The sequence below is a fragment of the Martes martes genome (assembly GCF_963455335.1).
Source record: "Martes martes genome assembly, chromosome: 3".
Taxonomy (NCBI): domain Eukaryota; kingdom Metazoa; phylum Chordata; class Mammalia; order Carnivora; family Mustelidae; genus Martes; species Martes martes.
The window spans coordinates 86,164,471-86,189,226 of record NC_137890.1 but is presented as its reverse complement, the minus strand read 5'-3'; the positions used below and the strand labels follow the sequence as shown (position 1 = coordinate 86,189,226).

Here is a 24,756-nt window from a genome sequence, read left to right as displayed (position 1 = left end):
CCCGGGAGTAAATTTAACCAAGAATGTGAAAGACCTCTCCTTTGAAAACTTGTAAGACATCGATGAAAGAAATTGAAGATGACATAAATAAATGGAAAGACATTCCATGTTCAGGGACTGGAAGAACAAATATTGTTAAAATGCCCGTACTACCCAAAGCAATCTATAGATCCAATGTAATCCCTACCAAAATATCAATAGCATTTTTAACAGAAATAGAACAAAAAATCCTAAAATTTATATGGAACCACAAAAGACCCCAAATAGGGAAAGCAATCTTGAGAAGATAAAACTAGAGGTATCACAATCCCAGATTTCAAGAGATACCACAAAGTTACAGTAATCAAATAAGTATGGTACTAACACAAAAATACACATGCATAGATCAATGGAACCAAACAGTGTCCAGAAATAAACCCATGTTTATATGGTCAATTACTCTATAACAAAGGAGGAAAGAATATACAATGGGGTGATGTCAGTCTTTTCAATAAGTGGTGTTGGGAAAACTGGACAGCTACATGCAAAAAAATGAACCCAGACCATTTCCTTACACCATGCACAAAAGTAAACTCAAAATGGATTAAAGACTGAAATGTGATCTAAAAAAAAAAAAAAAAAAAGACTGAAATGTGAGACCATAAAACTCCTAGAAGAAAACATAGGCAGTAATCTCTTGGACATCAACCTTAGCGACATATTTATAGATATGTGTCCTCAAGCAAGGGAAATAAAAGAAAAAATAAACTATTCAAACTACAACAAAATAAAAAGCTTTTGCACAGTGAAGGAAACCATGAATAAAATGAAAAGGCAAAACTACTGAATGGGAGAAGGTATTTGCAAATCATATATTTGGTAAGTGGTTAATATCCAAAATATTTAATATATAAGGAACTTATATGACTCAACACCATAAACACAAACAATCTGATTTAAAAAGAAGCAGAGGGAGCACCTTGGTGGTGCAGTCAGTTAAGCGTCTGAATCTTGATCTCTGTCCGGCTCCTGAGATCAAGCTCCACATCGGTTCCCTGCTCAGCACAGAATCTGCTTGAGACTCTTTCTCTTTCTCCCTCTCCTGTTCCCACTGTTCACTCTCTCTTAAATAAATCTTTATTTTTTTAAAATGTTTTATTTATTTATTTATTTATTTGACACAGAGAGATCACAAGGAGGCAGAGAGGCAGAGAGAGAGAGAGAGAGAGAGAGGAGGAAGCAGGCTCCCTGCCGAGCAGAGAGCCCAATGCAGGACTCGATCCCAGGACCCTGAGATCATGACCTGAGCCGAAGGCAGAGGCTTAACTGACTGAGCCACCCAGGCGCCCTTTAATAAATCTTTAAAAAAAAAAAAAAAATAGGCAGAGGACCTGAATATTCCAAAGAAGACACACAGCTGGCCAACAGACACATGAAAAGATGCACAATGTCTCTAAGCAGCCAGGAAACTCAAATCAAAACCACAATGAGATACTACCTCACACCTGTCAGAATGGCTAATATTAAAACAAACAAACAAACAAACAAACAAACCCAAGAAATAACAAATGTTGGCAAGGATGTGGAAAAAGGGAACTTTTGTGCACTGTTGTTAGAAATGTAAACTAGTTGCAGCTGCTGTAGAAAACAGTATGGAGGTCCCTCAAAAAATTAAAAATAGAAATAACATGTGATCCAGTAATTCCACTAACAAGTATTTATCCAAAGAAAACAAAAACACTAATTTGAAAAGCTATATGCACCCCTATGTGTACTTCAGGATCATGTACAATAGCCAGAATACAGAATATGGAAGCAACCCAAGTGTCTACCAACAGATGAGTGGATAAAGAAGACATGATATATAGGGATGCCTGGGTGGCTCAGTCAGTTAAGCGGCTGCCTTCAGCCCAGGTCATGATCCCAGGGTCCTGGATCAAGTCCTGCATCAGGCTCCTTGCTCAGTGGGGAGCCTGCTTCTCTCTCTGCCTCTGCCTGCCTCTCTGCCTGCTTGTGCTCTCTCTCTCTCTGACAAATAAATAAAATTTAAAAAAAAAAGAAGATGCGGTATATAGACAACGGAACATTACTCAGACATCAAAAGAATGAAATCTTGCCTTCTGCAACACATGGATGGACCCAGAGGGTTTTATGGTAAGTAAAATAAATCAGAGAAAGACAAATATCATACAGTTTCACTTGTATATGTAATCTAGAAAAGAAAACCAACCAACACACAGACTCTTAAAATACAGAGAACAAACTGATGGTTGCCAGAGGGGAGGTGGATGAGGGGACAGATGAAATAGTTAAAGGGGATTAAAAGGTATAAACTTTCAGCTATAAAATAATGAAGTTGTGGAGATGAAAAGTACAACATAGGGAATATGAGACCTAATAAGCAATAAAAGGAATGTATATAAATAAGTGTGTGGGAGGGATGTCAGGGTGGCTCAGTGGGTTAAGCATCCAACTCTTGATTTCTGCTCAGGTCATGATCTCAGGATCCTGGGATCAAGTCCTGCATTGGGCCCCATGCTCAGCGGGGAATTTGGTTCCCCTCTCTCCCTCTGCCCCTCCCCCAGCTCATGCACTCTCTCTTCTGTCTCTCTGTAAAATAAATAAATAAATCTTTAGGAAAAAAAAAAAGAAGTATATGGGATACCATTTTTATGGAGAAGTCCCACCACTAAGACCACACTCCCTATTGTCTATTTCATTTCATTTTTTTCATAGTGAAACCAACTTCCAACATACTATATGTATTATTTAACATATTATAACTTTTCTAGTTTCTATTTGTTTATTATGAGCTTCTCTCTACTAGAATGTAAGCTCCTTGAAGGCAGAGATTATGATGACTGATAATTCTCAGAACTTAGACTAGAGACTGCACTACAGTAGGCGTTCAGTAAATTCTTTTTTTTAAACATTTTATTTATTTGACAGACAGAGATCACAAGTAAGCAGAGAGGCAGGCGGTGGAGGGGGGGAAGCAGGCTCCCCACTGAGCAGAGAGCCCAATGTGGGGCTCGATCCCAGGACCCTGGGATCATGACCTGAGCCGAAGGCAGGGGCTTTAACCCACTGAGCCACCCAGGCGCCCCTCAGTAAATATTTTTTGACTGAGTATCAGACTGTCAAAACTTAATAGAATGATACTACCTTATGTTGGTGAGGTTTTAGAGAAATGGACATTGTCATAAACCATTTTGTAGATGAACTGATGAATTTTCTGCCAGACAGATTTATTGTATATAAAAAATGTAAAATGTATAAGTTTCTGAAACAAATAATAATATTGCCAAATAAGAAGACAATGTATACTTTTTTTTTAAATTTACTTATTTGTCAGAGAGAGAGAGAGAGAGATGCAGGCTCCTCACTGAGCAAGGAGCCCAACATGGGACTTGATCCCAGGACTGGATCCCAAGACCCTAAGCTGAAGGCAGACACCTAATCGACTGAGCCATCGAGGCGTCCGGACAATGTATACTTCAAAAAACAGCAAGTTCAATACACAAGATCTACTATGTTCACTGTTTGGCCAATAGAAAGGCCTCCCCAGTTTAGCTTGTGTGTTTCCCCTCAGCCAGCGCCGGCCTCACTGCTCCCAGGTCCCCCCACAAGGGTGTCAGTGCCCCAGGCAACCCCCACCCCCGACCCCACAGGCACAGCGCAGACACCCTTAGGTTAAGCAGGCCAAACACCACAAGGCCTTGCTCAACAGTGAGAAATCCCATGAGAGGTCCTTCAGTTATGCCCTGACAGAGGGAACGCCTGTGTGAGATGGCCTGTTTCCTTGGCTTCCCTGAGGAAGCTTAAGGAGACAAACCAAAGGCAAAGTCCCTATTAAAGCAGCCCCTATGCTGGGGGCAGGGAGCAGGGTCTGCAGAGCCAAGTGCACAGCACCCTCAGATGGGATGCTCAGCTAGAGCCCCCTTGTGGGGGGAGCAAGCCGCAAGCCAGACAGTCAGCCTTTCCCCAATACCCACCAATGTCTGTAGCCATACCAGGTCATGACGACCAAAATGCCCCCAAGTGTTTCCAGCATGCCCAAGCTGCCCCATCCAAAACAGCAGCCATCGGCCACTTGTGGCTACTATAAATATAGTATGATCATATTTATAAAACTAGATAGAAATTAAAATACATTATTTCTTTTTTTTTTTTTTTTAAAGATTTTATTTATTTGTCAGAAAGAGAGAGAGAGAGCGAGAGCGAGCACAGGCAGACAGAGTGACAGAGGGAGAAGCAGGCTCCCTGCGGAGCAAGGAGCCCGATGTGGGACTCGATCCCAGGACGCCGGGACCATGACCTGAGCCGAAGGCAGCTGCTTAACCAACTGAGCCACCCAGGCGTCCCTAAAATACATTATTAAGTAATACTATATTTTATGTATTACCACAAAAATATGTGTAAATCATAACATATTATGAATAATGAATTAAGATTAAAAATTCAGTTCCCCAGTCTCACCAGCAGACTTCCAGGCACTCGGAGCTACACGTGGTGGTTCAGCAACTCTGAACTGGACAGCACAGGTCTGGAGCATTTCCACAATTACAGCATGAGGTCTATGGACAACATGCCCCTAGAGGCTCTGCTGCCCCCAGCTGCGGGCCACCAGGATGGGTCGGCAAGTCCTCTGCCCCGCTGCCTAGGGGATGTGAGCAGGGCCAGGCCCTCGGCTCTGAACAGTGACCTGCAGGTGATGGTGTGGCCCAGCGACGCTGTGCAACACACCTCTTGTGTCACACAGCCTTGTGCCTAACCAACGCAAGGTCCCCAGAAAATCCAACACAAGCTGGACAGAGTATTGGGGGCCAAGGAGCAGGATGTGAAGAAATAAGACTTGAGAAGATAAGCATCTAGACAGGTATTACTTTTAATAAATGAAAAAGGAAACTCAAGGCCTTGGAGGTGTCACAGTTGGTGCACAAGGGACCACTGTGCTATGTGGACTGTGAAGGGGTGACTCCATAACAGGGGGAACTCAGGAGGGAAGAGGGGGGCAGATGTGTGCAGGTGGGGGAGGAGGTCAGCCCAAGGGAACGGCCTGCATTAGCAAAGCCACAGAAGAGCAGAGTCATCCAGTTGCTAGGGCCCAGTGGCCCCAGAGAGAGCTCCACAGGGCAGGGTGAGAGCTGCTGGGGCCTAGAGGGGCAGGCCTAGAATGCCAGATAAGGAATTTGAAATTTAATTTTTAGGGGTGCTTGGGTGGCCCAGTCAGCTGGACATCCAACTCTTGATTTCAGCTCTGGTCATGATCTCAGGGTCATGGGATCAAACTCCATGTGAAGCAGGACCTTGCTGAGCAGGGATGGTCAAAACAGAGAGGAAGGGAGATGCCACCTTGAAAACACCTCGAAGGAACCATGGATTAACACCTGGAACTGCCTGGTTCTGGAGGAAAAGGCGCTTGCATGGCTCAGTCAGGCACCTGACTCTCGATTTTGGCTCAGGTCATGATCTCAGGGTCATGAGATCAAGGCCCTCAATGGGCTCCATGCTGGGCTCTCCGTCCCCTACCTCTCTACCAAAAATAATAAAATAAAATAAAACAAAGCAAAAGGCTTGCTCTATCCCCCGCCCGCTCTGGGCGGTTGGAGCTGGGATCCACCTGATATTGTACTGAGATCGACTACAGTGGGAAGGGAAGAGCAGCCATTGAGGGACCCCTCCCCCACACCCCAAGGGTTGCCTGGGTGGCTCAATCATTTCATCAGTTAAGCATCAGATTGTTGGTTTTGGCTTGGGTCATGGTCTGACAGACATGAGATCAAGGGCTGTGTCATCAGGCTCCACCACTCAGTGCAGAGTCTGCTTGAGATTCCCTCCCTCTCCCTTACTCTCCCCCTCTGCCCCTTGCCCTGCTCTAATACATACATACATACATAAAATCTTTTTAAAAAGAGAGACCGCCCACCTACTGGATGTGTGACAGGCACCTGACCAACACTGGACAATAGGTCCCTTCCCAGTACTTCTGGTTCTGATACCTGCAAGAGGATGAGGTCAGTCCCTGTTTGGCCTCTGACCACGTGAAGCAAGGCTATCTGCCACCACAGAGAACACAGATTAGGGCTTCAGAACAAGGATTTGGTTTAAAAACAAAGTAACAATTTCCAGGGATCTCTTGTGTTTGTCAGTCTCTTGCTGCTTCCTATCTCAATCCACAACAATCCACTGCAAACTGGTGCTCAGAATGATGTATTTTGTATTTTTGATCCTCTTCAGATGCATTACACTACTAAGGAAGTATTTATACATTTGTTTGTCAGCATCAAGGGTAGAGAGTGACGGGAGGTGCTGTTTTAGGATGGTCAGAGGACACTCTGAAGAGGGACATTCAAACTGAGACATGAACAAAGGGTATGAGCTGTAAAGTATTGGGGGACGGGGTGTGGGGAGGAATGCTCTAGGCTGAGAACAAGGAAAAGGGGCACTGAGGTGGAATGATTTTGACATATCCAGAAACAACTCAGACCACTGTATCTGGGCCAGAATGAGGGAGGGGAGCGTCATGGGAGGGGTGGTAGAAGGGTGTGGCGGGTGGGAGGGGGTTACAGAGGCAACAAAAGGATATGGCTCCTGTGAAAGCAGGGAAACATCAGAGGAAGTGAGGGAGCCCCCAGCTGTTGTATGAACAGCTGGGAGGCCTGGACCAAAAGGGATACTGAGACAGAGTCCTGGGGCAGGGGGGCGTTGGCCAGCTGGCCAGACCAGAGGAAGGGTCAGTCACGGAGGAGACGCCGTGGCCCAGGCACCACATGGACTACCCAAGTAGAGCTGCAGGGTGCGAGAGGGTATGTGACTTCCTGAAACGAGAAGGAAGAGTGGGGTAGCAGTTACAGGTTTTGGGGGATTTGGAGGAGAAATTGGGAATCACAAGTTTCATTTTATATGTCATCTTCAAGATGTCTATTGGATATCCAGTGGAGAAGTGAGGGAGGGATCTGCCCAAGATGGCTTGCAACAACACCGGGTGTGTACAAAAGAGCAGGGAGGCCTGGGCACCCCATGTAGAGCAAACCCAGGAGAGCTGGGGTCCCGCTGCTTGTACCGTGTGCTGTCCTGGAAGCGATGCTCTCAGGAGGGAGTGCACAACTGTGTCATGTCCTGCTGGGAGTTTAAGGAGGCTAGGGACTGAAATTTTACTGCACTTGGCCACAGAAATATTTGGTGACCTGGTTGCGAACAATTTTGCGGGCACAAGGGGATGAAGGGGATTCGAGGAAGAATAAGGCTAAGTGGAGACATGGGGTTTTAGATTCTTTAAGTGAATTCTGCTGTAGTAGCTAGAGGGGAGCACGCACCTACAGATGGTTTTATTATGTCCTTCTATCAGTGTGGGAACCAACCCTGAACAGGTTTTCTGGTATTATACAATTCTATTGCCAGGGAGGATCTCCTTATGTTTAAAACTCCATCTCACAACCTGTTGTCCTGCTCTACCACCAACTTTTGGGGTGACCTCAAGTAGGTTAACTTGCCCATATTTCAGTTTTCCCTCATCTGTACAATGAGCAGAACAATCCTGACTTTTACATCTCATAGCTGCAATTGCTCCACTTCCAGGTCAACACTCGTTATTGTCTGTGTTTTGTTTGACAGTAGCCACCCTAATGGCTTTGCCCATGGTAAGTGATCAGGATGATCACTATTATTACATGTGCAAAAGAATTTCAATCTAAAATGGAACCATAGGACATGAAATGGATGTGCCCACAGCAAAACTTAAGAACCGAAAAGAAGGGCGCCTTGGTGATTCAGTTGGTTAAGCGTCTGCTTTTGGCTCAGGTCATGATCCCAGGGTCCTGAGATCCAGTCCCACATCAGGCTCCCTGCTCAACCCTAACCCTCTGATGCTCCCCCTGCTTGTGCTCGCTCTCTCTCAAATAAATAAAATCTTAAAAAAAAGAAAAAACTGAAAAGCTGACTTCCTATAAATCCTCAATTCACAGAAGATGGAAACTTAACTCCTGACCAATGAATATCCACCAAGAATCTCTTCTTGGGGTGCCTGGGTTGCTCAGTTGGTGAAGCATCCAACTCTTGGTTTCGGCTCAGGTCATGACCTCAGGGTCCTGGGATCAAGCCACACATCAGATTCTGAGCTCTGCATGGAGTCTGCTTGGAATTCTCTCTCCCTCTGCCCCTTCCCCAACCCATGCACATACACACTCTCTCTCTCTAAAATAAATTTTTTAAATCTTAAAGGGAAAAAAAAAGAATCTCTCTTTATCCAGAGGCCAGTGAACTTACCATTTGGACTATGGCTGAATTCCCCCATCTTTGCCCTCCTTACCATAAATACAGCTCCCCATCCCCCAAATCCTCAATGGAAGTCACCTATAGCTTGCTATAGTTTGCATTTCCCAAACTGTAGTTCTTACGCCATTCCCAAATAAATTCAATTTCTGGTAATTCAAGCTTGCCTCAGTTTACCTCTTCAGGTTGCCACAAGTGAGATAACAACTATAATGTATGTTGAAAAAGAACACTGTATGTCAGGATCCAACCAGGAAAAAGGTATTCAGGGGAATTTAATGGGGAAAGTGGTTACACAGGTTAACAGAAAGGCTGAGAAGCCAGAGATGACAATAGCAGAAAGCCAGGAACACCTACCTCTTCCAAGGGTAGAGGACAAAGGAATGTCACCTGCCCACTGGCTGGTACCAGATCATGCTGTCATGGGGAAGCCAGTAACAAGGTGATGAGAAGAGCCAAAAGAATATACCCTGGCCTCTCTGTGGCAGTGTCTCCAAAGCCAGGTGACAGAAGATTACTGGAAACAGCCTGCAGCAATAGGCACTGCCTCCCATCCCCAGGACAAAGGAAGGAACGGTCTTCTGGAACAAGGAAGCCAAAGATCTATACAACAGTAGACTGCTGTGCAACTTACCTGTATTGCACCTCATATTACAAAAGGACTCCTGTGCCATCACATTTAAGTTCACAAGAGACATTTATAAAGTCAAGCAAAAAAGGTGTTTCAAGCAATGGCTTCAGGCAGGATCTAGAGCCTTTCAAGCACCTTTACTACACTGGAATTGACAGCTCCATGCATTTGCAGCAGCCTTTAAGGTCCTAGGAAAAGGAACACGAAAGAGACCCTGTGCTCAAGTTGCTGGCAAATACATAAACAAGTAAATTTTCACAAATTGGGAAAGGTAAGAACATCAGAAGTAGCTGGAGGCACTGCTCCATCTAAATGTCCAGGAGTAGGAACTACGCAGGCCCAAACAAGTGACACAGAAGCCCTGGAGACCTCAAAAAGGCTCTAAGTCAGAGCAGGATCCCTGGGAACCACCTCAGGAATTGACTGGAGATCCGGCAAGCTTATCAGTGATCTGCCCCTGAGTCACTGGACCCAGAGATGTCAGGAGCACAAAAAGGTGAACCAAAAATATAAAACATGGGCACGTACAAGTCTTGTACACGGGGCTTGAAGGAGTCAAGAATATTGCCAGGCCTCTGCTGAAAGGGGGAACAGAAGATAAGCTGGTTGGGGGAAGGGGGGTTAACTCCGTCATCAACTTCGGTAGCCTTTCCAAAGAAACCACGTTTAAGTCCTGCAGATTTGAACTTTTTTAAAGATTAAATTTATTGAGAAGAACTGCAAATTAGCATACAGTTTTAAGAATAGGAAGAGAGTCCCCCAATGGCGACATCCTGCAAAATTACAGGACAGTATCACAAGCAGGATACTGATACCCATAAGTTCAAGATACAGAACTGTCCCATCACCACCACAAGGGTCCCTCATGTAACCTTTTATAACCACACGCACCCCGTCCTCCAACTAACTTTTAATGCCGACATAACTAATCCAGACCGTAATAGCGCCCAACAGGAATAACGCCGGGCGCCAAGATGATCAATGCAGAGGGACGGTAAGCCCGTAAACCCATCTGCTGGTAGCCGAGCCAGCCCAAGCCTGCAGGAAGGCAGCCCCGCCTCTTCCGCAAGGGCCGCAGGCCCCACCCCTCCCGCCGAGGGCCTAGCCGCTTCCGCCAGCGAACGAAGAAAACCGGAAGTGGGCACCAGCCCTCGCGCTCCGCGGCCGCTCCGGCCAACATGGCGGACCTCCACCGCCAGCTGCAGGAGTACCTGGCGCAGGGTAAAGCCGGCGGGCTGACGGCCGCCGAGCCGCTGCTCGCTGCGGAAAAGACTGAGGAGCCCGCGGCGGGGGGCGGGCCGGCGGGGGCGTGGCTGGTCCGCGCGGGCCTGCGCTGGACGTGGGCGCGGAACCCCGCGGAGCCAACGGTGGCGACAGGCCCAGCGTGCTTGCCGAGTGTGACGCGCGCACAGCGGCTGGCGGCCAGCGGCGTGTGCCTGCTGCTGGCCGCGCTCTGCTTCGGCCTGGCCTCGCTCTACGCGCCCGTGCTGCTGCTGCGCGCCCGCAAGTTCGCGCTGCTCTGGTCTCTGGGCTCCGCGCTGGCGCTAGTGGGCGGCATGCTGCTGCGGGGCGGGGCGGCGTGCGGCCGCCTGCTGCGCGGCGAGGAGACGCCGTCGCGGCCTGCGCTGCTCTACGTGGCCGCGCTGGGCGCCACGCTGTACGCGGCGCTCGGGCTGCGCAGCACGTTGCTCACGGCGCTGGGCGCCTGCGTGCAGGTGGGCGCGCTGCTGACCGTGCTGTTCGGGCTCCTGCCCTGGGGTGCAGGCACCGCGCTGCGAGTAGCGCTCGGACGCCTGGCTCCCGGCGCCGGCCTCGCCAAGGCGCTGCCGGTGTGAGAACCCCAGGGCCCGCGCCGCCGGAGATGGCGCGGAGCCCGGCCCCAGGACCTGTCGTCGGGGGAGCGCGCGAAGCCTGCCCCGGGATGCGCCGTCGGGAGACCACCGGGAGCCCGCCCGGGGTGCAGCGCGGACGGAGCCGAGCACTGCACCCGCCAGTTTCCCGATCGCGCTGTGTAAAGGCTGCTCCATTGTTGTGCCAGCGAACCTGTCTTGGAGCGGCCGTCCTAAAACTGAGACTCGAGCCGGTTCGGAAGCTCTTCGGTTTCAGCGTTTTTCCCGTCTTAACTCGGTAGCATGTGCTATAAAACGAGATGTTGTCGTTGACTTGGGGATATGCTGTGAAAAACTTCTGGTAAATTGCTTTTGCGTTAACCGTAGTTTTAGATTGAGAGCAGTAAAAAAAGAATGGCTCCTCAGTTTTAATTAGCTGCTCTTGTGGCTTTCCTCAGACTTCTTTTACCTTTTGTCGATTAAAAAAATCCAGTGGTTGATTGTAGTAGATTAGCTACAATACTCTTTTGTCTTCTTTGGCTTAGAAATTTTTTCCTCATTCATTGAGTGGATTCTTAAGCGTATCAAATTAAACACTAAATTTATCCACCGGCTTTTATTTAAGTACTTTAGTTAAGACGGTTTACCTCGTTTTTTGTTTTTTTTTTTTTCATTTTTTAGTGAAGTTGTAAATATGGTGCCTTACAAAATTAAAGATTGGCTCTGTATTAGACCATGAAAGCAATGGACCAAAAAGGGAAGTATCTTCCCCAAGAAGCAGGACATTTCAGTGCTATGAGAGGTCCCTGGGCAGAACTTGGGCTGGGGACTCCTGCTGGACGAGAGAATTCTACATCCAAAGTTGTATATTTGACGGAAACCATGGATTTCTACAAAGCCTAATTATCATTCCTAGTTTTATTACCTGCTTTTTAAGGTATAATTTACATTTTGTAGGCTAATTCCAACGCACCATAAGATGTTTTTCCTTTTAGGTTCCTTTTAAATTCAGCATTGACTCTTGTCTCTGACTTTATTGTATATGCTAATGTATTGCCAGAAAGTTCGGACTGGATATTCTGATGAGTCCAAAAAACTACATGTTTTGTCAGTAGCTACATATTAACTAGAAAGTGGAGTATTTAGAATTTTTAAATTCTGTGTCAGTGGTTCTCAGTTCACATCGGAATTACTTGAAGAGCAAAACCTCAGATCAGCTCAATCAGAATCTTTGGGGTGGGTGGTAGGGTGGGGGGGCAGACCCAGGCCTCAGTATTTTTTTAGAGCTCTCCGGATGATTCCATGTTCAGCTAAGGTTGAGAACCACTTTTCTGTGCACTGGATTGCACAATTTGAAAATAATTATTTTCTGGGGCTGGAGTCCACTGTTGCCTAAACAGGTGTGTCAGGCAGCAATGGAGCATTGCCTCTTCGTTCAAACTCAGTTATTTATATTCCTGGATCCTGATCAGTGTCCTAAGCCCTGCCCCAACTTCATGAGGCCCCCAACCCAGTATTCTCTAATTACTGCCCTGTTCTGTTATCAGTAAACAGGGTTACTTACCTACCTCAAGAGGAAAACCAAGAGGGTGTTTGTAGTAAAAGCAAATGTACTGTTTTCAGGGAGTGACTTACTTTTGTAACTGGAAAAATTTGGACCATTGACTGCTCCTTCTGTCCATCAGTTAAATATCTATTCTAGTTCTCCACTTCTCTAGAATTTGCACAATGGAAGATTTTACAGTGTTCAATACATTTTTATGTTGATGCTGTTATATTTTTTAAATTGTTTTCCAAACATTGTCTCAAGAATTCAAACACTGAAAATCTAGCATTTGTAAAATTCAAAGAACAATACCCTGTATGTATTTTGGTAATGGTGTTTTAAAATATTCTAAATACTTAATAAATTACAGTGTAGAGATTTCAGGTTTTTCCTAAAGGAATTGTTTCTCAAAATGTGATCTGGTTATCTGCTTGCTGAGGTACTGTTTTTAAAGTTGAAGCCTAAAATGTTAACATGATAAATTTCTTAACCCATCAGTCTCAGAAAAAGGAGCCTAATGTCCATATGGGTTCAGTCCCTGGATCCCATTTTACCTTAATCAGAATTTGATTACAACTTTTTAAGCTGTGCCAGTGGAGGGCAAATAAAGAATATTCCACAAATTTGAAGCCTTCTTGAGCTTCCTAATCATGCGTTTATACTGACATGCCGATAAATGTTTTTAATTTCAAAACAAAGTGAAAATGATTCACTTGGGGGTGCCTGGATGGCTCAGTGGGTTAGGCCTCTGCCTTCACTTCAAGTCATGATCTCAGGGTCCTGGGATCTGCCAGCATTGGGCCCTCTGCTCAGCAAGGAGCCTCCTTCCCCCTCCCCCTCTGCCTGCCTCTCTGCCTACTTGTGATCTCTGTCAAATAAAATCTTTTTAAAAAATGATTCACTTGTAGTGTCTAGGTTTTAAAAAGCTGTGTGTGTGGTTGACATTTTCTCACTGCAGAAATAACTTCGCTTTTACCATGCTTTTGCATTAATAGAGAACTAATTAAGAGGTTTTTTATATGCTGTCCACCTATGCCAGCATCCCTTGTCTTAAGCAACTGTGAGATTTCACCACTACATTTGCCAGGTAAACCTGTCTCCAGTGCTAAAGATGTTAGGGTGGCTGCAGAAATACCTTTGAATAATAAAAGCTTTCTTAAAATAAGAGTAGAGAAAATACAGGATTATCAAACTGAATTTTGGCTTCCAATCCAAACTGGGCCAAATGTTACATTTATTTAAAACTAAAGAAATTTGTTGTGGATGAGAACATCCTGGCTTTAAGCTAGAACTATCCTTGTCCTTAAATGCTGGTGTTAAGAGAAGGTTTTGCAGAATTGTTTTAGGAGATCCTTGGTTCATTCCTTCTCAACTTAATTTGTGACATGATGTAATCAATCAGAAGGGTGCATGTGGTTAATTTCTGGTTTACCTCAGGTTCCTCTCATCAGAAACAAGGGAATTCAAGTCTAAGGTGTGATTACCAGGAGGAGATGCACCCAAGGGAGAACCCCCACTTAGCCAGAAGATTTTTTTCTTCAGAGTATTAATTTCCCACCTGCCATAGCAGGCGGTAACTAAGGCTTTGAATCTACTTCAAACTGTTAATAGTTTCAAAGTATCTCACTCTGTTAAAAAAATAAGTATAACAGAATGGGTAGATGAGAATTTAAGACAAAGTACAGAGATGAAATTAACTTAGATGGCTCAGAGGTACCCACCAACCGTGCACATATAGAAGCAATAATTGTACCCCCCCCCCAGCTGACTGGATGCAATGGAAACAAAGGGTTTCCTTCAGGCAAGCACGCCACAACTAGTTTTCTGTTAATTCTTGCGTAAATCACATTCTGTATTCATACAAAAACAACTTAATGTTTTTTCTCTGACAAACTGTACATATAGAAACAAATTCCAATTGGACATGAACTTAAATTTGTGGAGGTGCTCCATGTCTCATGACACTTAAAAAAAAAAAAGATTCCAGCTTTCATCTTCACAAAACAATGGGAGTTAGGGCAGTGAGGGTGGACAGGACAGAACAAAGCCAGCTACTCTGGGTAGCCAGCAGCAGTCTCTTCATCTTGAAGACCTCATTAGGGGCTCCTGGGATGCAGCTGCCCCAGAAAAAGTTCAGGGCTACATGGTGCAGGCTTCCTTTTGTTTGTCTTGGTAAGTCCACAAGAAGTTCTTAAATACTGTCCAGAGAGGCCTTGTGGGAATCAGCTTCTACCGACCCCTTCCACCACCCCTTGAAGCTCCTCGCCTTGGTGGGCCAGAGTTCATGTTACTCCCTCTACCCCAGTTACTGCCACTTCGGCCCCCTCTGGAAGGAGTACCGCTGCCTGGAGGGCCCCCAAAAGGTTCATCTCTGTGATAGCTGTCATGGTGGTCTCCATCCAAGGAGCTGGAACGCCCGGATTTTGGCACTCTCTGGGAAGGTCCTGGGCCCCCTCGGCCTAAAATGAATCAAAATAATTTCATGTTACTTTTCTTTGTATCAGAGACCGTTAATTAGTAACTCCCAGCACAAGCTCAATAACACAGTGGAATGTTCTGGGTCTTAAAATAGTCCTGAGGATATCAGCAGTATCATTCAGAGCATTAAGAGCTGTGCCTCCACCCTCTAGTCAATGACTATCTCATTCCCACCCAGGCGACCAGACATGTTCCCAGAGGCTGCGTGATAGAAATGATGGGGAACCCAGAAGTGAACTTGGAGCACCTCTGGGAGTCACAGACCATACTGGGCCATGTCTCTACTTGAGCAAGTGCATCTTCAACCTCCTATGCCAGTGGTGGGGTGGAGGGGGTGGGCAAGGGGGGTGTTACTCTATTGTGGGGGAAGGCTTGAAAAGCACAGACTGGACTTTGGAAGCAACTAAGATAAACTGAGGGCTTTGGAGGGGTGGGGTGGGGGGATGGGTGAGCCTGGTGGCGGGTATTAAGGAGGGCAAGTATTGCATGGAGCACTGGGTATCGTGTATAAACAATGAATCTTGGAACACTGAAAAAATTAAATTAAAAAACAACAAACTGCTGGTGTTAATTACAATGAGTCTTACTATCATTATTCCACAACCATGTGGCATTTTTTGTTTTCTTTTCAAATAGTGAAATAAAGTATTTCTTTAAATACAAAAGCAATAAAAAAAAAAAAACCACCACCTAGCTTTTAGAATTATTTCTCCCAGGGACAGTTTTATTTATTCCACACTTGGACACACAAATCTTTTTAAGTATATTAGAACTCTGATGTAAAAGTTTCTCATGAGCTAACTAACAGGATTTGGCCATATCTCCCATAATATACTACCAGAAGACTGTTGCTGACTTTATTTGTCTTAACTTTTTTTTTAAGATTTTATTTATATATTTATTTGAGAGAGAGAAACAAATAGTGACAGAAATATCAAGAGAGAGCACAAGCGGGGAGGAGAGGGAGAAGCAGGCTCCCACCAAGCAGGGAGCCTGACATGGGGCTCAATCCCAGGACCCCGGGATCATGACCCAAGCCAAAGGCAGATGCTTAACCAACTGAGTAACCCAGGTGCCCTATTTTTGTCTTAACTTTTTTTTTTTTTTTTTAAGATTTTATTTATTTGACACAGAGAGTGATCCCAAGGAGGCAGAGAGAGGGGGAAGCAGGCTCTCTGCTCGCAGAGAGCCTGATGTGGGCCTCGATCCCAGGATCCTGAGATCATGACCTGAGCTGAAGGCAGAGGCTTAACCCACTAAGCCACCCAGGTGCCCTTTGTCTTAACTTTTTGAGTGGAATTTGAATCTAGGTAAAACAAGGTGGTTAGAAAAGAATGTTGACTGCTTTTCCTATAAAGGTAGCCTTTATAGGTACCTGAAGGTACCTAGGCAGAGAAGATGTAACCTAGGAAGTCATTTCCACACCAGCCATGTGGCCTTGGCTAGGGACCTACACAGGTGTCCTGAGTGCCCATACTGACCAGCGACAACATGTATGTACTTAGGTGGTGAGATCTACTGGTGACATGAGGTAGTTTCTGAGAGTTTTGCTTTGAGAAGAACCAAACCACCACCAAAAACGAAAAGCAAAACTTTGTAATGAAGAGACTATAAACATGAGGCAGGTTAACTAGGCCTGCTTCCTAGCAGCCTCCACACTAAGATACAGGCCATGGCCCAGCCTAACCTGAGACCACAGGGTGGCTCCTGCTCCTGGCTGAAAGTTAGTGCTACCTCTAAAAGATCCAAAGTTTCAAGCTGTAGAAATAATCTACTGCCCCCCTAAAAACAACCCCTTCCAGACCATATTCCTCAGTCTTTGTGACTCTGGGCATTAGCAGTTCTTCCCGGACCCAGGCTAAAACAAAACATAGCACCTGGGAAGACAGTTCTTCCTGTCACTGAGGACACTCTTGAGGGCTAAGAGCAGCCAGTGGTGAAGAGCATGTGTGCCAATGAGAGCAGGAGTCTCTCTCCTGCTCTGGGGCACTTGACAAAGATTTGGAAAGGAACACTTGAATGAACCAGGGAAGGGAATTGGAAGCATGTGGAGGAGGCTGAGCTTGTAGTCACCTGAGTAAGGGGTCTGAAGGCTACGGTGTGAGCCCAAACAAGCTGCATTTGCACCACACTTGGGAACATGTGCCATTGCACAGCCTAAGCCCTATAGGGTAGAAATGGAGAAAGGACCCTGGATATCCTGTCAGTAACAGATGGAACAGGATCACAGGAATGCAGCTGTCCTGGCAATGAGGCCTCGCATGGTCCCCGCAGCTTTCTTGGCAGAACTGTGGCATCCACAGCTCCTGGAACTGTGTCACTGGCCTCCACTTACCTTTGCCTCCTCGATCCTCAGAAGGACCCCCTGGGGCTTCCATTTCTCTGTGCTCTGAGGTCCCTGGCCCATCATGCCAGGGACGCTTTCGGGGTGGCAAGGATGCCATGTCCATGCCCTGGAGAGAAGAGGAACGTTCTCTGCTAGCTGGGGAATGACCATCATGAGGGGGATGATCAGGGCGAGGAGCATCACGGAAATGTTCATGACCTGGACCTGAAACAGGAAACACAGGTTCACAAGGCTAAGAATCTGCAATCCTATATTGAAGTACAGTGTGACCAAAAGCAGATAGATTATATCGTTAAGAATAAGTAGCAATGGGGCGCCTGGGTGGCTCAGGCACTTGAGCATCTGATTCTTGGTTTTGGCTCAGGTCATGACCTCAGCACTGTGAGACTGAGTCTGGCATAGGGCTCTGCATTCAGCTCAGAGTCTGCTTGGGATTCTCTCTCAACCTCTCCCTCTGCCCCTCCTGCTCATACTCTCTCTCTCCCTAGAACAAATAAAAGTGTAAAAAATAATATTAAATAGATAAATAGAATAGCAACTTGAGAACCAATGTTTATTCATGCAAGAAACATTTGCAAACCCACCAGAGGCCAGGTCAAGTCACATCATGAGTACATGAAAAATGTCAAGACTTGATTAGAAATCAACAGACCTCTTAAAGAGACAGGTAAAGTCCAAAATAGTATTCTCAGACTTTTTAGTCTTAGGGTGTTTTTATACTCTTAAAAATTATTGAGATTTAATTTATGAGACATATCTAATAATATTTGCCAAATTAGCAATTAAAACTGAGAAAACTTCAATTCTTTTAATTGTACTTTCCAAGAACAAAATAATTTAGTGAAAGGAGCAGTACTGTTTTCTACTTAGGCAAATCCGTCTGATGTCTGGCTCAGAAGAAGAAAGCTGGACTCTCCCAGCTGTTTCTGCATTCAGTCTACCACAATAAATTGCTGCTGACTGAAGGATTTGCGGACAGTCCAGCTGAGATGTGGATTCACAGAGATACAAGTCAGAGAACAGAGGACTTCGGTGAACACCCATCCCCAGGGGTCCTTGGACCACACTCTGGGAACTGCTGGGCTCAAGTCACCAGAAGCCATAGCAGTTGTCCTTCCTTACCTGGTTCTCTATTTCCATCCCAGGAGTCTGGTTTCCGTCCTCCTTCAAAGCGAGGGAACTCATCAGGAGTGGGGAGTAAACCCTTCCTTCCTCCTACACAACACAACAACATAACACCACACTCACAGACTGCTTCATGTATGTCCCCAACAACCCATCCTTCCTAGAATCAGTGTCCTCAGGACACGCTCACCTCGTGGGGTACCCCGACCTCGACCTCTGAGATCTCTTCCTCGGGCTGCTTCATCAGAAGGATCAAAATTCTCCTCTGGACCAAAGTCCTCAGGACCAGGAAAACTGTCCCTTCCTCTGGGAGGGGCACGGCCCTCATGTCTTGGCGGTGCTCCTCTTCTAAAGCTGTCAGGGAAAAAAACAGCAAAATACCCACCTAATGGAATACAGCTCTGAGTTCATGTTTCAAAGAAGCATATAGTTAAGAAAATGATATTCATGTTAAATGGGAGAAAAAATTATGTATTTTTTAAAGTACACATATTATAATCCCAATATTACAGGCAAAAACAGGCAGGAAGGTAAATGTAGGGTTGTGTTCATTTTCTCCTAAAGCTTTTATGAGTAACAATAGCAGTCAATAAGTTTTAAGTGCTGATAGTCATGCCAAGTGCTTCACATATATTATTTTATTTTATCCTCACCACCACCACATCATTAACTCCATTCTACCCATGAGTACACTGAGGCATAGAGAGGTGAAGTCATTTATTTAAGGACACACAGTAAGTCTTGGGATTTGAACTCAGCCAGTCTTGACTCCGGCCCAGGCTTTTTACCACTGCCTCCCAAATATTTTTCATTATCATTTACATTTTTATAATGAACATTTATTGGTTATAATCAGAAAAAGCAGGGTACAGATTCATACCTGCCAACTATACCAAAATCCTCTGGGAGCTCCTGCTCTCCCATCTGCCCAGCTCACAGCCTCTACGCAAGGCTGGCCTTGAACTTCACCCACAGAACCCCTCCACAGCTGACTGCTGTACAGGCAGGCACTTGGTACACATGCAGTCCCCCCACTGGCTAGCTGGCAGCCTGGGGCCCTGGCTGGTTGACAGGTTCACTGTCCCTCAGGATTCTAGACTGGAGGCCGAACTGGCCAGGAGTACTGCCAAAGCACAGCCATTGCGAGGGAGCACCCAAGCCAGAGGAGGCCTCTGGGGAAGCAGAAAACGGGCCTCCAAGTAGGAAAGGTACATGAGCACAAAGAGAAAGGCCTTGGGGCAGGAGAAAGGATCAGAAGGAGCAAGGGCATGGGGCCAATCTGCACGAGTGGCCAGGCCTTCCACTTTTTCTTGAGTCTCCATTTAGTCATCTTTTATTCCAATGATTCACTTGGCAAAATTTCAAACTTATAGCAAAGTTGAAAGAAGAGAACAACAAATATTTATGTGTCCATCTATGTTTGTTTGTTTAATCAGTTCTTAAGATATACTGCCACACGTGTCTCTTCTCTCTCATCTATTTAACAAATCCACCTTCTAAACCATTTCAAAATCAGCTGCCAACAACATGAACCTCATCCATAATACCTCAATACATTTCTCCTAAGAACAAGGATTTTCTCCTATATAATACTATTACTACTCAAATAACATGATATTATATAATATAATCCAATTCAAACTTCTCTAGTTGTCCTCAAAATGTCCTTTACAGTTGTTTTTAAATACAGATTTCAATCCCAATCATATACTGTTATTAATGGCCATGTCTCTTTGTCTACTTTATCTAGAACCCTTCTATAGTTTATCTTTCATGACCCTGATGTATTTGAAGGATCCATGCAGCTATTTTATAGAATGTACCACAATTTGAATTTATCTGATTATTTCCTCATGATCAGACTCAGGTTAAACCTTTTTAACAAAACTGCTTATACCTTCTCACAGATGCCAGTCTGTCTCCCTGTTTATGATGTAAAAGTGATGTGGGGACCAAATTTCACTGTAGCAAAGGTATACTTTGTTTCCTTCACAATTAAGTAATCTGTGGATTATGTTTTGGCACAATGAGAATATCCTACTTCCCCATGATCTTCTACCAGTGGTTTTAGCATCCACTGATAATCCTGGCCTGAATCAATTAGGACACTGACAGCTTATAAAGAAGTGACTTTCTAATTCCAACCCTCCTCCTACATTGGTAACTTGGTATTTTACTGTAAAAAGAGCTTTCCCTTTCTCACTCCACCGTTCCAGCTAACTTCTTAAAACTTTCTTGGTCCTGAGGTACCATGATGACCCAAGCTCCTACAAGGACGCTGGCTGAAATAACAAGGTAAAGGTGGAATTGGCTGAAAGGAGATGAGTGGAGCAGGAAGAGAACAGCAGGGGCCGCTATGTTCCTGGGACAGAGTCAGGGAGCATCCCACCCCTGCAAACACAACAGGACTCATTTGTCAAGGCACCCATTACATGATCGTCCTAGTTTCGAAAGGAAAGAGAGACTCTAACGTGCCCTCATTAGAAAGTGGCTTCTAGGGGCGTCTCGGTGGCTCAGTAGGTTAAGCCTCTGCCTTCGGCTCAGGTCATGATCTCACGATCCTAGGATGGGGCCCCACATCAGGCTCTCTGCTCAGCAGGGCATCTGCTTCCCCCCCTCTCTCTCTCTGCCTCTCTGCCTATATTATGATCTCTGTCGGTCAAATAAATAAATAAAATCTTAAAAAAGAAAAGAAAAAGTGGCTTCTATTAAGGACTAAATGTTTGTGTCCCCCACTAAACTTGTATGTTGAAGCCCTAATCCTCAATGGGATGGTATCTGGAGATATGCCTTTGAGGGGTAATTAAGTTTAGAGGAGATCATGGGGCACCTGGGTGCCTCTGTCAGTTAAGAGTCTGCCTTCCTCTCAGGTCATAATCCCAGGGTCCCAAGATCAACCCCCCCATCCAGCTCCCTGCCCAGTGGGGAGTCTGCTTCTCCTTCTTCCCACCCCTACCCCATGTGTATGCATGTGCAAGCTTGCACTCTCTCAAATAAAAAATAAAGTCTTAGGGGGAAAAAACTTAGAAGAGGTTATGAGGGTGGGGGCCTTGTGATGGGATCAGTACCCTGATGAGAAGAGGCATTCTCTCTCCACCAGGCCAGGACTCAGGGAGAAAGTAGCTGGCTGCCCACAAGCCAGGAAGAGAAGTCTGACCAAAACCGCACCCTGCTGGACCATGATCCATGACTTCAAGCTTCCAGAACTTCGAGAAAATAGATTCATGTTGTTTCATGTTCCCAGCCCATGGTACCTTGTTATGGCAGTCCAAGCTGACTAGTTCATCTCCTGATAAACTGACTCCCCTTCCCCATTTAACAAACTCATTTATTCACCAGTTACTGAGCACCTACACTGTGTCTCCACTACCACTCTGGGTCCTGGGGACACAGAGGTAAAGAAACAAAGCCCCTGTGCCCTAGGGAAGTCATCATGTTCCTTACAGATGCACGTAATAAAGAAATAAACACATCGCTTAATGTCAAGCAGTGCTAAGTGCTATGAAGAAATAGGAAGCAGGGTAAAGGAACTGGGCTAACAGGAGGAGGGATCTAACCGGAGTGAGCCACAAGCGTCTGGGAGACTGTGTTCCGGGCAGAGAAAACAGCAAGCACAACAGGAACAGGAGCACGTTGGGCATATCTGAAGAGCAACAGAAAGCTGTCAACAGCACAAGAGTCTGGGCTGTGGGTCTGTCACTGTCAGAGGAAATACTATAAAATTGAGGTACGGTAAAATCTGAAACTGCACAAGATGTAAAGGTTCAAGAAATCAATGAAAGTTACACTGATGCCAGAGCCACTGGAAAATGAGGCTCTTGCAGACTAATATAAAGACATTTCAAAGAGTGAATCCTTGGGTACCTCTGAGAGATGCCCTTGAGAAAACTAGGAGCCCTTAAATCCTTTAAAAACACCCCTCTGGAAGCTGCTTTCTTGAACCCTTTGATTTCACCACCCTTGGCCATGTTATCAGCCCTTCTTTTCTAACAAATCCCATGAGGACTGGGGAATTCCAACCCTGAACTCAGTCCCCCACCACTAGCAACAGTCAAGAGAGATAGGATAGGCAAAGCCGTGGCCATACAGTGGGAGCGCTGCACAGCACGGGCATGTGCATGGCGGTCCACCAGCCCGACCTGAAGCCGCTCCCACACCTCCAGTTGGCCGAGAGTCAACTGTGCGGATTCTCATCATCGCCCCTCATCTGCAAACTGCTCACAAGAACACAGGTCTCATAATTCACTGGCACACAGAAATACTCAATCATCACCACCACGGAGGAGTCTCAGTCTCCTCTGAGATTCACTAATGCTTGTTTCCTCTCATTTCTTCAGGGCCTTTTTTACACCTCCCCCCCCCCCCACACAAGCTAAGTGTTTAACCCTGACCTTGACCTAACTGAATAGCAAGGTTAATTTTCAGTTTGACTTGATTGTATTAAGATCTTTAGGCAATTATACAAAAACTATCTCACAATTCTTTTATTCTCAACCTAGATGTGTCATAGTACATCATTCTAACCAAGAGAATCTGGCGACTTCTAATCAGGTTCCAGAAACTTCATACTATACTGATCCTCACAAAGGACCAAAAAAATAAGCAAAAATAAAAAGATATCTAAATTGTAAAGGTAAAAAAGCACAAAAGTGTTAAAAAGCATAATTACTTGCTTAAAGTCTAAATGCAAAACTTAGATTGGATAAAACTAGTAATCAATATAGTGCCCTCTGCACAAGCAAAAGAGGAAAGAGACTTTTGTAGAACAGTTCAACAGCTCCAGGGAAGAACTAGACCCACAAAGTATCTGTCCCACCTTTCTTCTCTGCGCCCTCGAAAACGCGGGTCCTCAGGATCCCGGGGGAATCGTTCATCTCCAGGTCTGCGGCCTTCCCAAGCCCCCGGAGGGCCCCGGGCTGCTCCCCGGCCATCCCCCTCGCTGAATTCCCTGTGATCAGGTGGAAACGGAGGCCCGGGGCCCCCACGCCTCCACTTCTCTTCTTGTGGTAAAGGTCCTCCTCGCCCCTCAAATTCACGTAATCGGTGGCCAAAGCGCTTGTCCGGGTGGAAGTCATCTGGTCTGCTGAAGTCATCAGGGAAGTCGGGGTGAGGGCCACGCCTATCAGGGGGACCCCTGCAGTCCTGGCTGCCCCGGAAAGGCCCCCTCTCAGGCCCGTGCTCAGGGCCGCTGCTCTGCTCATGCCGCCTCTCTGACATGGGGCCCATGTGATGGTTTGGAGGGCCGCGTGAGTCACCTAAAGGAAACAAAGCTGATTTTTACCTTGTCTTCCAGGAATCCCATCAGCACAGGTCTGATTTTCAGCATCTTACAGTTTGAGAATGCATTCTTGTATTTAGAATGTTTTCCCTCCTTAGTTCTCAGCAAACTTAGGAGACAAATCCCTAAGGCACTATCTAATGGAAAAACATAGGTTTGGGGTGCAGATTTCTACTTCATCACCCACTCGCTAAGCACCTCCACCTGGGGCAAATTACTAGTCTCAAATGAGATTAGCAACTACTTGCTGCTGTGAGGATTAATTGAGAAAACATGCGACACTCTCACAGTCCCCATTGTTCTAGGACTTCATTAGGCCTGTCTGCTCCATAGCCAGGGAGGAGACAACAGAGAAAATTCATGCTGCTGGCCAGGAAGCCATGCACAGGCAATTCACCTCTGCACCTGAAAAGGCCTGCAAAGCCCATCGGGTGCTGAGGCTATGCTGCCACCATCCCTGATGCTGCTCCTTTAACCTCTAGTTCATTCAACTTGATTTGTTAACTCACACTTTGATTTTTTGTTTTTTTTTCTTTTTTTTAAAGACAGGGAATACTTTATTCAAACCCCTCAGAGAAATGGACAGCTTGGGTCTGTAACAAAGCACACTTTGATTCTTAACAAAATCCTCCTAAGGCACATGGAACCACGGGCCTAATAACTGCTTGGTGACCAAACAGCCCTTGCTTAAGATTTGGTTTCGGGGTTATATTAACATATTTATATGCTTTGCATGAATGAATGATATATACCCCTCACCTATAAAAATTATCACTATTCACTGCACACAGCATTTGGAAACCCGCTAAAGATTTTTTGAAAACATTTTAACGTACGTAAAATATTCCGAGTCCTGAATAAACAACAGAATATGGCCAATAGAAACAGGCCAACTAAAGTTGTGATGGTTAACTTAGCTTAGTTCTGAACCTTGAAGGGGTTTGCTCTCCTGGCTACTGTGCAGCCATTGAAAATATGTACCTATTTTCCGTCAACATTCAATTCAAGCACTTTTTAAAAGTAGGTAGCAAAGGGACCCTCCTGCTCTAAAACAACTACATTTTTAAGATGAAATTCCTCCACCTGCCCCGCTCGTGTCTTTCCCTCCTTCTCCCTTGGCAGTAAAGACAAACTTCCTTCCCTCACGTCAGTCAGCTAGGATTCTTCCCCTCCCAGTGCCCTTCCTCTTCCCTTTTTGTTCCCTTCTTTTGGCCATTTCAATCCCTCCTCACCATTCAACACATATAAAAAAGTTGGAAATGTCAGTAT

The 24,756-nt window shown here is 45.6% G+C and overlaps 2 protein-coding genes across 4 annotated transcripts in view; one reads left to right on the top strand and one right to left on the bottom strand.

The window, feature by feature from the left end:
• Positions 1-9,573: 9,573 nt before the first annotated feature.
• On the top strand, positions 9,574-13,141 carry SFT2D3 (SFT2 domain containing 3). The gene has a single exon (XM_080799672.1). It carries the CDS (start codon positions 10,063-10,065, stop codon positions 10,717-10,719), a length of 657 nt encoding a protein of 218 aa, XP_080655798.1. The 5' UTR covers positions 9,574-10,062; the 3' UTR covers positions 10,720-13,141.
• A 306-nt stretch (positions 13,142-13,447) lies between these two features.
• Positions 13,448-24,756, bottom strand: part of WDR33 (WD repeat domain 33) — a 122,109-nt gene continuing 110,800 nt past the window's right edge. For 2 of the 3 annotated variants that reach the window (XM_080798362.1, XM_080798363.1), the window contains 5 exons: positions 23,026-23,464; positions 18,400-18,563; positions 18,207-18,299; positions 17,073-17,288; positions 13,448-14,718 (listed from right to left, as the gene is read on the bottom strand). In XM_080798362.1, coding sequence (XP_080654488.1) covers positions 14,489-14,718; positions 17,073-17,288; positions 18,207-18,299; positions 18,400-18,563; positions 23,026-23,464 — 1,142 coding nt within the window. In that variant the 3' untranslated portion in view covers positions 13,448-14,488. The remainder of the gene's footprint in view (positions 14,719-17,072; positions 17,289-18,206; positions 18,300-18,399; positions 18,564-23,025; positions 23,465-24,756) is intronic. The other variant, XR_013966538.1, reaches the window with a different exon arrangement.